At 42.1% G+C, this 11,852-nt stretch overlaps 1 protein-coding gene across 1 annotated transcript in view; it reads right to left on the reverse strand.

The window, feature by feature from the left end:
• Positions 1 to 2,111: 2,111 nt before the first annotated feature.
• The window catches only part of CHD1L (chromodomain helicase DNA binding protein 1-like), a 22,868-nt gene continuing 13,127 nt past the window's right edge, over positions 2,112 to 11,852 (reverse strand). Inside the window, exons 12-22 of the mRNA XM_009998257.1 lie at positions 10,511 to 10,625; positions 9,944 to 10,097; positions 8,482 to 8,644; positions 7,037 to 7,182; positions 6,510 to 6,673; positions 5,589 to 5,797; positions 4,423 to 4,521; positions 3,606 to 3,676; positions 3,229 to 3,343; positions 2,897 to 3,005; positions 2,112 to 2,190 (exon numbers count right to left, since the gene is read on the reverse strand). Coding sequence (XP_009996559.1) covers positions 2,112 to 2,190; positions 2,897 to 3,005; positions 3,229 to 3,343; positions 3,606 to 3,676; positions 4,423 to 4,521; positions 5,589 to 5,797; positions 6,510 to 6,673; positions 7,037 to 7,182; positions 8,482 to 8,644; positions 9,944 to 10,097; positions 10,511 to 10,625 — 1,424 coding nt within the window. The remainder of the gene's footprint in view (positions 2,191 to 2,896; positions 3,006 to 3,228; positions 3,344 to 3,605; positions 3,677 to 4,422; positions 4,522 to 5,588; positions 5,798 to 6,509; positions 6,674 to 7,036; positions 7,183 to 8,481; positions 8,645 to 9,943; positions 10,098 to 10,510; positions 10,626 to 11,852) is intronic.

The raw sequence follows: 11,852 nt of genomic DNA on the forward strand, positions 1-11,852 counted from the left end.
AAGAGAAAAACACTACAAAACTCCCACACTCCAGAAGCATTTCCTAAGCAAATTTAAAGGGGAAAAAATAAAGTAGATTTCATCTGTATAGGCCGAGAGGACTAGAGAGGAAATGAAGACCACCTTTTCCCAGACTTGGAGTGGCTAGAATCTACTGTGTACCCATGAGCTTTCCCCTCTTTTTGTGCCAGGAACCTTACAGCCCTCTGTGGACCTTATCTTAGAGGGAAAGGGACACTAAGAAAGAGGTAGCCATGCCCTCCTCTCCTTTATAACTCTACTCAGGATGGGGGGGAGCACAGGACAGAGGCAAAGCCCCACCTTCTTGTAGAAACAAAGGAAAGGATGAGACCTCAAACAGGAATACCTGGCAATGGATATAGTGGTGGTAGATGCAGTACTACAACCTCTTCTGGGAGACTCAGCCATGAGACACATCCTGTACACATGTAACTGTGTGGTGGCCAAAGAACTCGTAGGTTGGCTGGGATCTGGCCAGAGGTGTATGTGAATCTGAGGAACAAGACTGCACACACTGGAACACCTGGGAATGAAACCTTTTAAAGAAGGGCAATAAATATAAAGGAAAAGAATAGGTGGAGGATCAGAGCCTTGAGTCTCCAGACTGAAATTACACGTTCAGTCAAGCTGGCAAAGAGAAAGGCATGACTGATGTTTTAATTCCGGAAAAGAGGGAGCGTTTTTCCAGGCCGAAGATCCCTGCCCTGTTCTTTGAAAGGAGGCAAAAGAGCAACATCTGCTGCTGCAGCTGATTAACAGTGCCACCAGCCGGCCTGCTGGAAGAGTGCCAGTTCGCATGGCTGGGGGAAAACAAGGTAATGCACATCTACTCACCACCTTTCATCCCAGAAAGTCTTCACAGCCAGACTCTGATCCTGCAAGCCCGTTGCCAAATACATAAAGGGCAGCTGCAAGAAAGGTCTTACCCACAGAGGTGCTATGCAGCACTGGCTTGTATAAGCTTTAGCAGGGTCAAAGGAGATAATGAATCATTTTTGGGTTTCTGGCAGAGTATCCAACCCAGGAAGGCTTCTTCAAGTGTGGAGCACACCAGTCAGGTGTGATGAGCCATGTCAGAATGAGGCCTGAAATCGTGGGTGACTTCCTATTAGGAACTGAACTTTAAATTGAATTAAGTTTGGCATCTCAGAGTCTCCCTGTTCAAAACGCTTAGTAGGAGAGCGACTATTGCCTGGTTGTACTAAAAAAAAACACAACCCAAAAATATGCTCAAGCAAACAGTGCCAACAATGCAAAAAACCCAGGAAAGTTCTGTTGCAATAGAGTAAAGCCAACATAAAAAACTCTGCAGTAAGATTTCCTTAAAGTGAATCAAAGGGTCATGGAACCTTTCAAACAGCTTTTTGGACAGGAGTAAGGAACTGTTTTTTTCCCAGCAGCTCCAACAAAGAACTTCATAATGAAAAGCAGTTGTGGGAAAAGGAAAGGTGTAATTTATAAAGCCAGTCTCAAATTCTGGCAGCCTTGCACACCTTTGCCCAGGATACTGGTCAGGATTTTGCTTGATTTTAAGCATGTGATTATGTGACTAAATATTTGAATGAATGCAGGTCAGACTTCCGGGGAACTGGAACAGCATAAATGTTATACTGTGTGGTTGTCATGTGTGCTGTTAATGCAGACAGCTTTCTTTCCACTGACACATCTATGTGGGCATGTAGAAAGTCCCAGGTAACCACTAAAAACCTGATTGAAAAGAAGTATAGTGAGAAAAAGGATGAAATCTGAAGAGGCGGAAAATATGGCCAAACAATACATATTCCAAGCCCAGCAATAATTAATGTAAGGGATAACAATTGACCCTCAGTTAAAGCTTAATTTTCCATCTCCAAAACAGATCTGAGATTCAGCCAACATCTTTATCCAAAGACTCTTTGAAGTCAAAATGGAAGCAGTCTCGTTCCTCTAAGAGCCACTGGCAATATGTAAACATTCTGGCCAATAAAGGCAGAGAGATGCAGTGGTGATTAATGACTGTGTAAGCCTTGTTTCTGAAATGGATCCATACAGACTGTGTGATGCTGAAAATATCCTTTTTGCACATGTTTCTCAATTAAATTACTGCATCTTCATGGCTTTGAGACTGTCATTGAAGATGAATATGCTGATGAAGCAGAGGAAGTGCCTTTATTCCTAGGGAAGTAGTATCTAATAGGAAATGTCAAGGAAATGCTGTCAAGTGTCAAGGAGTGCCAGATAACACAATCAGTAAGAAAGTCACCAAGGAAGGAGGCAGAATGCTCTTAATACTATTGTCTTTGTTTCAGGTTTTCAGTTTCACAGAAGTGCTGACAGTGGCAGTATAACAAATGTATGTCTTCCTAGAGAGGTGACAAAACACAGCCTCCTTGTAAACCTCCCTTTCCTTTCCTGGAAGGCAATAGCAGTGAGCTGTTTTGTTCTAAGAGCCTGCCCTAACACACACCAACTGCACCATGCTCCAGGGAAGCAGGATACCACTTGCTTGCACACATTGTAGTGTGTTTTTTTTTCACATTCTCACTTTTGCTGGTTTATGAGTCATTTCCTTATTCTGAAATTCCAGTCATCTCCCCCACAGATGTGGTGTACACAGACAGGTAAGTTGATGGCTGTCAAATGAAGACGAGCACCTAGTTCTAGCAAATTCTGACAGGCATCCTGAATCACCCTAATCTGTCATTATCACCTCAAATGGTAAGTCCTCACTAGGGAATGAGTACCTGGATAACGGCAAGTCAGAGAAACTAAGTTTTTTGCTGGACTGTGTCATCTGTGCCTTGCCTTCCTTGCTTGCTTTGCATCCACCAAGCTACTTAGGTGTTCATTTCAATATTAGACTGTGAACAAAATAAGACATGCTCCAAAAGGATACATAAGAGTGGGGATGCCCCGTGTTGCCAAATATTTTCGGATGAGCCGCTCGGTACCGTACCAGTTGAAACCTTTTGTTGCATACCCAATACGTGGCAGATGTACTGTTGCTGAGAAGGAAAGAACAGAGAGTGCACACTCTTTAGGACAACATACACATATGGAAAGCAATCTAGACAAGGACTTCTTGTTGGGATACAACATATCTGTCATGGATATCTCACTCTTCACTTCAGAAAAAAACAGTACAGGAAAGGTGGAAATTGATTATTATCTTTAGGTGCAATCATACATGTAAAGAAAGATTCACTCTTCCACTGCACAAACACATACCATTCCTTTTCTTGGCTGCTAAATAAATTTTCTTCAGGCCCTTTTCCAAAGCAGACAGCTTAATGCCAGACAAGTTGTTGGACCGATCCCGGTGCTGAGCCACAATCAAGGCCAACTAAAGAGAAAACACACAAAAGCTTGAAATGGAGTCTAGATCCAGTGCTAAGAGAGACAGTGATAGTTGCTTGAAAACTGCATTACTACTTATTAGCTCTAATGAATGAAAGAAGGATCTCCTTTTCTCTAATGTTTAACTGCACCTTAGCCATGTTCAATATTCAGTGCCATTACTATTGAGAAAAAGACATAAGACCCATTTCACACAGCTTCAAAAACATGTGGACAGAGCTACACAAAAAGGAGCTTCTCATTCTCACCAAGTCTTGTCCTTTTTTCCTGGACTTCTTATCATCAATGGGAAATAACAGGGTTCCTCCTAACTCCAGGTCTGTCCAGAAACAAGAAAAGAAGAATAATTTAAAAAAAAATCAGTCCTGAGGAGTCAATAGCAAGTCAATGCAGAAGTGACTTCACTGTCACATTCTGTATTATTCTCCTTGGCTTTCTTTATCTCCTCACGATGGTCTCAGTGGAGTCAGACCCTTTGTCCAGGGAAGCAAGATGTTACACCCCCCAAGACAGACACACACATCCCAGTTAAATGGCAAGAGAGACACTGGATGCCAGAACAAGATGAAAGCATCTCCCAGGAAATTAGAAAAAAAACCCAACTAGATCCACGTTATGCAAAGATGAGCATTTCTCACGAGTAGCTCAAAACTGTTACTACATGCTCAGGAGAAGATTAGTGCTTAGAGGGAACCAAAGGCTCAAATGAGTACTGCCTGAGGTGGCTTTCACACTTCTTAAAATCACTTTGACAGAAGATGCAGGACCCTGTCTTATATAACAAAAAACATCCTGTGAATAATGCCCAAGCTATTTTTTTTTTTCTTTTTCTATGACTTGCAGCATAGACTAGAATGACCAACCCCTATGCAGAGCACTCACACTCCTAACAAGTCAAGTCAGAGCACTCGCTGTATTACTACCTTCAGAGCTAGGAATGCATGTATCTAGAAAAAGAGGAAAGAACATGAATATCAAGGTACCCAGACACCTCACTCCTGCAACATCCCTGTGACTGAAACTCTTTCAAGTGTCTTGGCCTAAGGTAAAGTTTTAATCTCTTACCTTTCATCTTTCCTGCCATCTCATATATTTTCCTTGGCTGATAAGAACGAGCCTCCAGAGCTGTAAATAAACCACCCCTTCCCCAGTGGCCAGAGTCATCTAGAATGAAATGACAAATCAGATTCGTTTTAAAAAGTGACGTTGAAGACCACCCTTGCAGGACAGGGACCTACTCTGTATAAATGCAACAAATTATTACCAAAACCAGATACAGGAATTACACATGAGCTGAAGTCAACCAGTACTAAAGGGGCCATCCTAGAGGATAACCTCAGCCCTTGAACAAAACAAACTTGTCACAGTTCCCTGAAAAACTCTCTGGGAAGAATTCCTTCTTAGTCCTCACAAAGCATGCTAAAACAAACACTAACCATGGCACTGAGCATCCTCAACCTGTCAGCATCATCACACATATGCATATAGGTGCATACAGCATCCCCCTAGTATGTCTCCAGATTGGTGTTTTGGATTTCTGACAACTAGATGTTTATTTGCAGGCTCTTACTTGGCATTTCCACTTCAAACATGACTTTCTGTGTTGAGTTTAACATAAACCAAAGCAGATTATAATGTTCTGCTATAGCCCTCATAAGAGAGCAGCTCCAACACTGATTCAGAAAGAACTCTGTAACCTGAATTTCTCTTCTTCAGCTTTAGCATCTTAACAGAGGTCCTTAAATTAGGAGACCAGCCTAGAGCCTCTGTATTGTTAAGTGTTGAGACACAAGGACAGAGAAAGCAGCTCTGACCTCAGCCTCTGGAAATGTCTCTCTCCTGCTGACTGTGTAAGGGAGAAGATTTTCAGTATCTCAGTTCAGTCCCTACAGCTTACGTGGGATGAACAAAAGGCCCTCATCTCAGGAGGTCCTGTCATCACTTTGCCACAGATATACAGTTTCAAGCCATACAGGTACCATTCAAGAGGCTCATCCATAAATCCAGAAAGAGTATGAAAAGACTCATGTACACCTTGCTAGTTAGTACTCATGTGGGTTACACATAGTGGAGTAGAGTCTGTATTGCCTCTGCACTACTCAAGATTAAGTCAAGACTCAAATGCAAAGTATTTCAGTCTGGATGGGAATGAGAAACTACTATGCTAGTAGGGACAATTCAAGCCCCTGCCCCACCTTGCCCACCCACATTCCTGGTGCCATAAATTCTACCTAGGCAGTGGACAATGATGGCATCCTCCTCTTCTGCTTTCGGGTAGGTGACATCTCCCATGACATATTTGATACAGTTCAGGTCTGCATCTTTGTAATCTAAATCCACATTCAGCCGAGCCTCATCCTTCTCAAAGTCTTCCTCAGAGTCACTTTCCTCAGAAGGAAGGCACACAGATGTGTAATGATTTGCCTCCCACCAAGCCATCCTGAAACAAAACAAGAGAAGATGATGTTTGATGAAAACGAGAGGGAGGGGAAGCACCTTAGTTACAAACATTGCAGTGAAACACGAGACTCAGATCTGCATCGCCTCTGCTCCCCTTCCCCTTTTTTGGACCAGAACCAAGTTTATCACAGTTGTTACCTGTGATATTAGGAGCCACATGCCAGTGTGATAAGCCAATTGCAAGCATGGAAAAAGTGAGCAAAGGGCAAAAGGTAAAAAGGAAGAACATCTAGAAAACAAGGAGGAGAAAGTTAAGATACATGCTAGAGTCACAGATGCCAGACCAACACCTAGAAGCCAACTGTGACATTTCAGAAAGCTTCTCCCAAAAGCTCACTGTACATTCAGATATGGGGTTCTTGCTCAGGCCAATCTCTATCAATTAAATTAGACGTGAAGTCAGGCAGGGGAATTCAGAGGAAAAGCACTCTTGCTAGGGGCTTGAGCCATTTTTCCACATTCACATCCCTGAGTGATGCAGTTTGCGTGCACATGCAGAAACAACCTGATGTGTGAAGCTAAGTCTCTCATGAGGGTGACCTGAAGCCATTTTGCCATAATCTCTTCCCCTCACCCCCAGACCCATCTGCTAGACTGGACACAGAGTATGACTTCTTTTGGTCAATCACACATTTAAGAGTACAGTCTAACAGACGTTAGCTTACAAGCAATAGATGCAGTACAAACCATACTTTTTCTTGTGTTCTGCCTCTGCTTTTGCCTTCTTCTTTTCCTCCATGAGCTTTGCTCTCTTTGCTGCTGCTTCTTGGCGCTTCTTCCTCCTAGCCTCCAGCTCCTCTGTGCTCAGCAAGTGCTTCCTCCTGCTTGGCTGCTCACGAAGGCCTGTGAGAAGTGCCTAGAGAAAAAAGGAAGTATCACGAAAAGAAATTGCTCATCTTAAAAGCCATGTCTAGTGCCCAACTTATAGACTCCTCTCCCATTTGTTGAATTGTCCCAGGACTTAATCACTAGATCCCAATTGTCACATAATATGCTGTTTTGTGGCCTAAGTTTGTATTAGTGCCCCGCACATCATATCTCTGCTCTGTTACCAGAATTCCTGAATTGTCAAGCCCTCAGATTCAAGAGCCAACTTCACTACACTGACATCTAAATCTTTTTAACATGCCATCTGCAGCTGTAGGCAAAGAGAGAAAACTGTCAGCCTCATTTTCCACAAATGAGAGGCTCATGTGCCTTGGCACGTCTTTTGTCTTACGTTTGCTTTGTTCCGGAGAGCTCTCCCTTCCTTACTGGCCTCTTCAGTCAAGGCTTTTTGAAGATCCAAAAGCTGGTCAAATGCTTTTTTGTCTTCTCTGCTGGGTTCTTTTGAATAATCTTTGCCTTCATATACATACATGTGATCTTTAAAAAATAATTTAAAAATGTAAAAAGAAAGCCACTAACAGCTATGGTGTACAATGACATCAAAAGAAATTTGGCTTAATTGTAACACTGTTCTATACTCAGCAGAAAAAGATGTTCATTCTCATCATTTTTTTCTGTGACCAGTGTCAGCATCATGTAGAAACAACAGAATCAAGATTTGCTTCCTCAGGCAAAAGCTCTTAATTTATGTCATTTATACTGGCAAAAAAAATAGTTAATTGGAGTTAATAGGGGAAAAAAGGCTTAAGTTGTGGTTTCATTAGTGTTCTCTTTGTCACTCCATCTCTGCCAGTAGCAAATTCATTTAGCTCTGATATCTAGTTAAAGGCAACTCTTTAAATAGATAGCTAACTTTTTCTTTTGAGCTCCCAAATGAAAAAGCACAGAACTCTGGTATCCCAGAGTTACTGCTCATTTTCCCCAATAACTATTATACAATGTGCTACCACTGCTTCTCCTTCAGTTACCAACTGAAAATACCACTCTTTGCTAAGTCTCAGCAAATAATTACTTGTTGCCCGCAACTGCTGTGAGGCAGATAATACCTAACCTGCAGGGTCATATTTCTGCTTCAGTCACAGATCCCTATTTAATTGCTAATGTGTACTCAAAACAGAAATTTGGTCTTTCTCACCATGCCACTAGATGCGGGAATGTACCCTTAGAATTTATTCTCATATCGTATGGGGCTATGAAAAACTAACCACAAAGGTGTGACATTTGGACAAGAACGCAGAGTACTGAAGACGGCAGGTTTGTTCTAGATGTTTACACAGCATGACTCTGCAGTTCCTATTTCACATTATGGAATTTTTAAGGTCATTTCCACTAGTGATTTTCATGGTAAATAATGTTTTGTTTGGAGATAAATACAAACCACAAGCTACATAGCCTTTCCTTAAGTTACTGTCATATCTTGGTTACTATTCCATCTCTAAAATTGTAGATCTGTCTTAATGGTTCTCTGTGGGGAAAGCAGTTTGAATAATTCCCCTTTTCTCCTGAATTTCATCTGATGTCTCAGTATATTTGTAGCACATGAAGGAATTCAGCCCCAGGCCACTAAAACTGGCAAGTATTGTTACCATTACCTTACAAATAGGCAAATAAGGACACACCAAAAAAGCAAAAGACCAATAAAAGCTCATAAATAATAGGTTGCAAACAGAATCCAAGTCACTTAATCACAAGTCTACTGACCCCTCGGCCTGGGAAGCCTTCTCTATCAGCATCCAAGTGTCATGAATTTCACAAGCATTTAGATTCTTAACTTACTCTCTGTGTCCTCTTCAGTCTCTTCTTCACATGGTAGCACAACATCCATTACCCACTTCCCTCCTTTTGTCTCTCCAAGGATGTTTTCTAGCTCCACATCTTGTATAGTACTCCCCTCAGAGGACAGCAATTTATCCAGGCCAAATTTCAAGATTTCACTCAGCTTTAATAAAGAGAAGAGGAAGTTCAGCATCTCCTATATGTCCTAATTCCATGTCAACCCCAGCATCTCGAGCTTTTCAGGCTTAAATGTAAAGGATGTACAAGTGGAGAAATCTAAGCCTTGATGTTACCTGTCAAATTATTTCTATTTTAACACACCTACTTCTCCCAACATCTGGTGAGACAGCCCCCTACAATGTATGTCCCTCAAACATAACTCATCTAGACTTGAATTATTGTATTTATTCAGGGTGGAATGACAAAACAGTCTTGTACTGACTGCACTCAAGCAGCGTTCTTCATAGACAGAAAGACTGGGCTTGTTTTTTGCCTTCATCTCCTTTAAAACAAGAGCTTAAATACCACAAAAATCCATGGGGAGAAAAATACCTGCATGGAATTTCCTATGGGCTCAGTTTCACTTCTCCCATGGAAACTGTAACTGCTGAGATACACGCTGGTAGGGTGGGAAGGGGAACTGGCAGGGGAAAGGATACACGAATTCTAAACCTCTCCCATGTTTAGCTGCACAAATGGGATATACTCCCCTAAATCACAGATTCTTAGGAGTTGGAAGGGACCTCAAAAGATGATCTAGTCCAACCCCCCTGCCAGAGCAGGGTCACCTAGAGTACATCACACAGGAACGTGTCCAGGCAGGTTTTGAACGTCTCCAGCCAAGGAGACTCCATAACCTCTCTGGGCAGCATGTTCCAGTGCTCTGTCACTGTCACAGGAAAGAAATTTTTTCTGATGTTTACGTGGAAAATGTCACTTTTCTTTAAGTTTTCAAACCAAGTTCTCAGCAAAAACCTCAGCTTTCAGATCAGAATTACAATTCATGCCCTGACACTTCAGACATAACATTTAGCCAAGAGGTCAACAGAAGGTTGACTGAGTTTCCAACTAGCAACCAAAAGCTGACTAAGTACTTATCAGCTCTGCTTGTGAGAGACAGGTAAGTTCTAGAAACAGTGAGTCAGCTTTCACTTTAGACCTGTTATAATTAAAAGAAAAACAAGTAAGACAAGGAAAGGTTCTGCCTTCCCCTCTTCTACAAGAAAACACACCCTTTTCCAACAATGGATGAACCTAAAAATTGTAAAAGCTGTCTTCAAATGTCAGGTCTTCTCCAGACCTGGAAAGTAATTTTGGTTCCCAAGACATTCAAAAGCTGTCATGTCAATGCACATCTCCCCCAGAATGCTGGCTAGGTTCTTATCAGACATAAAGGTAGAAACAGTCTGGGACATTTCCAAAGATGTTACTGGTATCAAATTGAGGACATAACTCTTTTTACCTGTAACTCTGCTGCTCCCTGAGGCTTGGGTGCTCCCAGAGCAAAATGACCCCCTTCTACAATGGCATTTGTCAGCTGGAGTTTAGAAGCAGCTCTTCGGTAGATTATTTCTTCAACTGTATCTCGCCCAATCAAGCGGATAATTTTTACAGGCCTTGAAAAGTTCAAGAAAATTCCTATTAGTTGGTTGTTGGGGTTTTTTTGAGGTGCAATAAAGCAGTATCCTCTCACCCACTTGTTTGGTAGGGAACAAAAGGCAAGAACAAAATCAGCAAAAATATTCAGCAGAAACGTAATGCTGATACAATTGATTCTTGACAACACGACAGAAGTGCAGGCAAACTTCCACATTTCCTCTCCTGCTCCAAATCTACAAATCTCCCACCCTTGGCACATGACAAGACTTCATGAGGCTGCACCAGAAAATCAAAGACAAATTCCTCTCTGCTCTCCTTCTTTGATCTTCCATCTATTTTACTTTAATCTTCCGTTGCCTGTGGATAGGGAAAGCAATATTGAGAGACCAAGAGAGTGAGTAACCAAACCAGAAGTAGCAACATTTCTCACTTGTGCTGTCCAATCCGGTGAGCTCTTGCTATTGCTTGTAGGTCATTTTGTGGGTTAAAATCACTATCAGTAAAAATAACTGTATCTGCTGCTGTAAGGTTCATGCCAACTCCACCTACAAACAAAGCAGAAGGTCACAAAATATGTCACCAGCAGAAAATAAAGGATAAGCTGGAGAACTTTTGCTGTGCATGGTTCTGTCAGGTCTCATCAACTGTATCTAAGTCAATCCATTACCAAACCCCAAATCTAAGAGTCTCATAAGGATCTAAAAATATGGGTAAACCTTCCATTTCCAGCTTTCTGCAACAGCCCCAAATCAAGCTGTACTGTGCAATGTAGTCAAAAAAAGAGAGGGTGCAAATGAACCAAAGCAAAGGGGAGTGGTTGTCAAGACTGCAGAACACAAATATATTCTTCCTCTGGCAGGCAGATCATCCTAGCAAGGACTGGCTTCACTGAGGCTACAAGGGACTGCCCAATTTTTCACTTCGTTGCAGCACAGAGACAACTGGTAAATACAGTTTGAATCTGAATACAGTTATATACAGTTGAATTGAATACAGCTGAAATAGTGGAAAAACACCAGGCCAAACTATACAACAACTAGAGCCCAGGATTTATATGACTAAGTTTTTAAGATCAGAGTTTGGGCTCATCCAAGAAAGCCTGACCAGGAGCTCAAAGAGAAACTTAGTTCCAGTTTGATGCCTGAGGTCAAGCAGTGCAGATCCCTCCTCTGGAGACAAGCAGAAGCCTGCCTCTGTGCTTGCTTGAATAGAGAGACAGGGAGGTTTGACACTGTGTAGAGGATACATAAATCTGCCTGAGGAGCTAAGGGGAAGAAGCATAGATGGCAGTCTCATGGTCTTCCCTGCAGTCTCAGAATGGTAAAAGGCTCTCATTTGAGTCTGTCTGCCAGCTAGAGAGAACGTCCATGTTCAGTGGACCTGAGAAGCAATTCTACCAGCTTATTTAAAGGAAGGCTGCTCCTGCCTAACGTCTGGCACTTGTAGAAATAAAAGGCTAGTGAGATTCCTTAAGCTCAGCCTGGCACAGGGACAGGCATTATGGGACTTGGAACAAAAAAAAGTAACTCAAGTGGCTGCAATATTAAAAGTATGTTGGCATCTGCTGCCAAAAGGAAAGCACAGAAACCAAATGTCCTAGCTCAGAGACCCCAGTTCAGGATGTCTTGTCTCCCTCAAAAATCCTCCATGTGAACAGGCTCTGCAGGATTCAGAACTCTGAAATCTAGCCAGAGAGAGCAAAAGGAGAGCGTAGAAGCAAGATGGGTTGTTTGTCTCTCCTTTCCTTACTTACCTGCTCTGGTGCTCAGCAG

This window comes from Chaetura pelagica, unplaced genomic scaffold (genome assembly GCF_000747805.2).
Source record: "Chaetura pelagica isolate M959 unplaced genomic scaffold, ChaPel_1.0 scaffold65, whole genome shotgun sequence".
Taxonomy (NCBI): Eukaryota; Metazoa; Chordata; class Aves; order Apodiformes; family Apodidae; genus Chaetura; species Chaetura pelagica.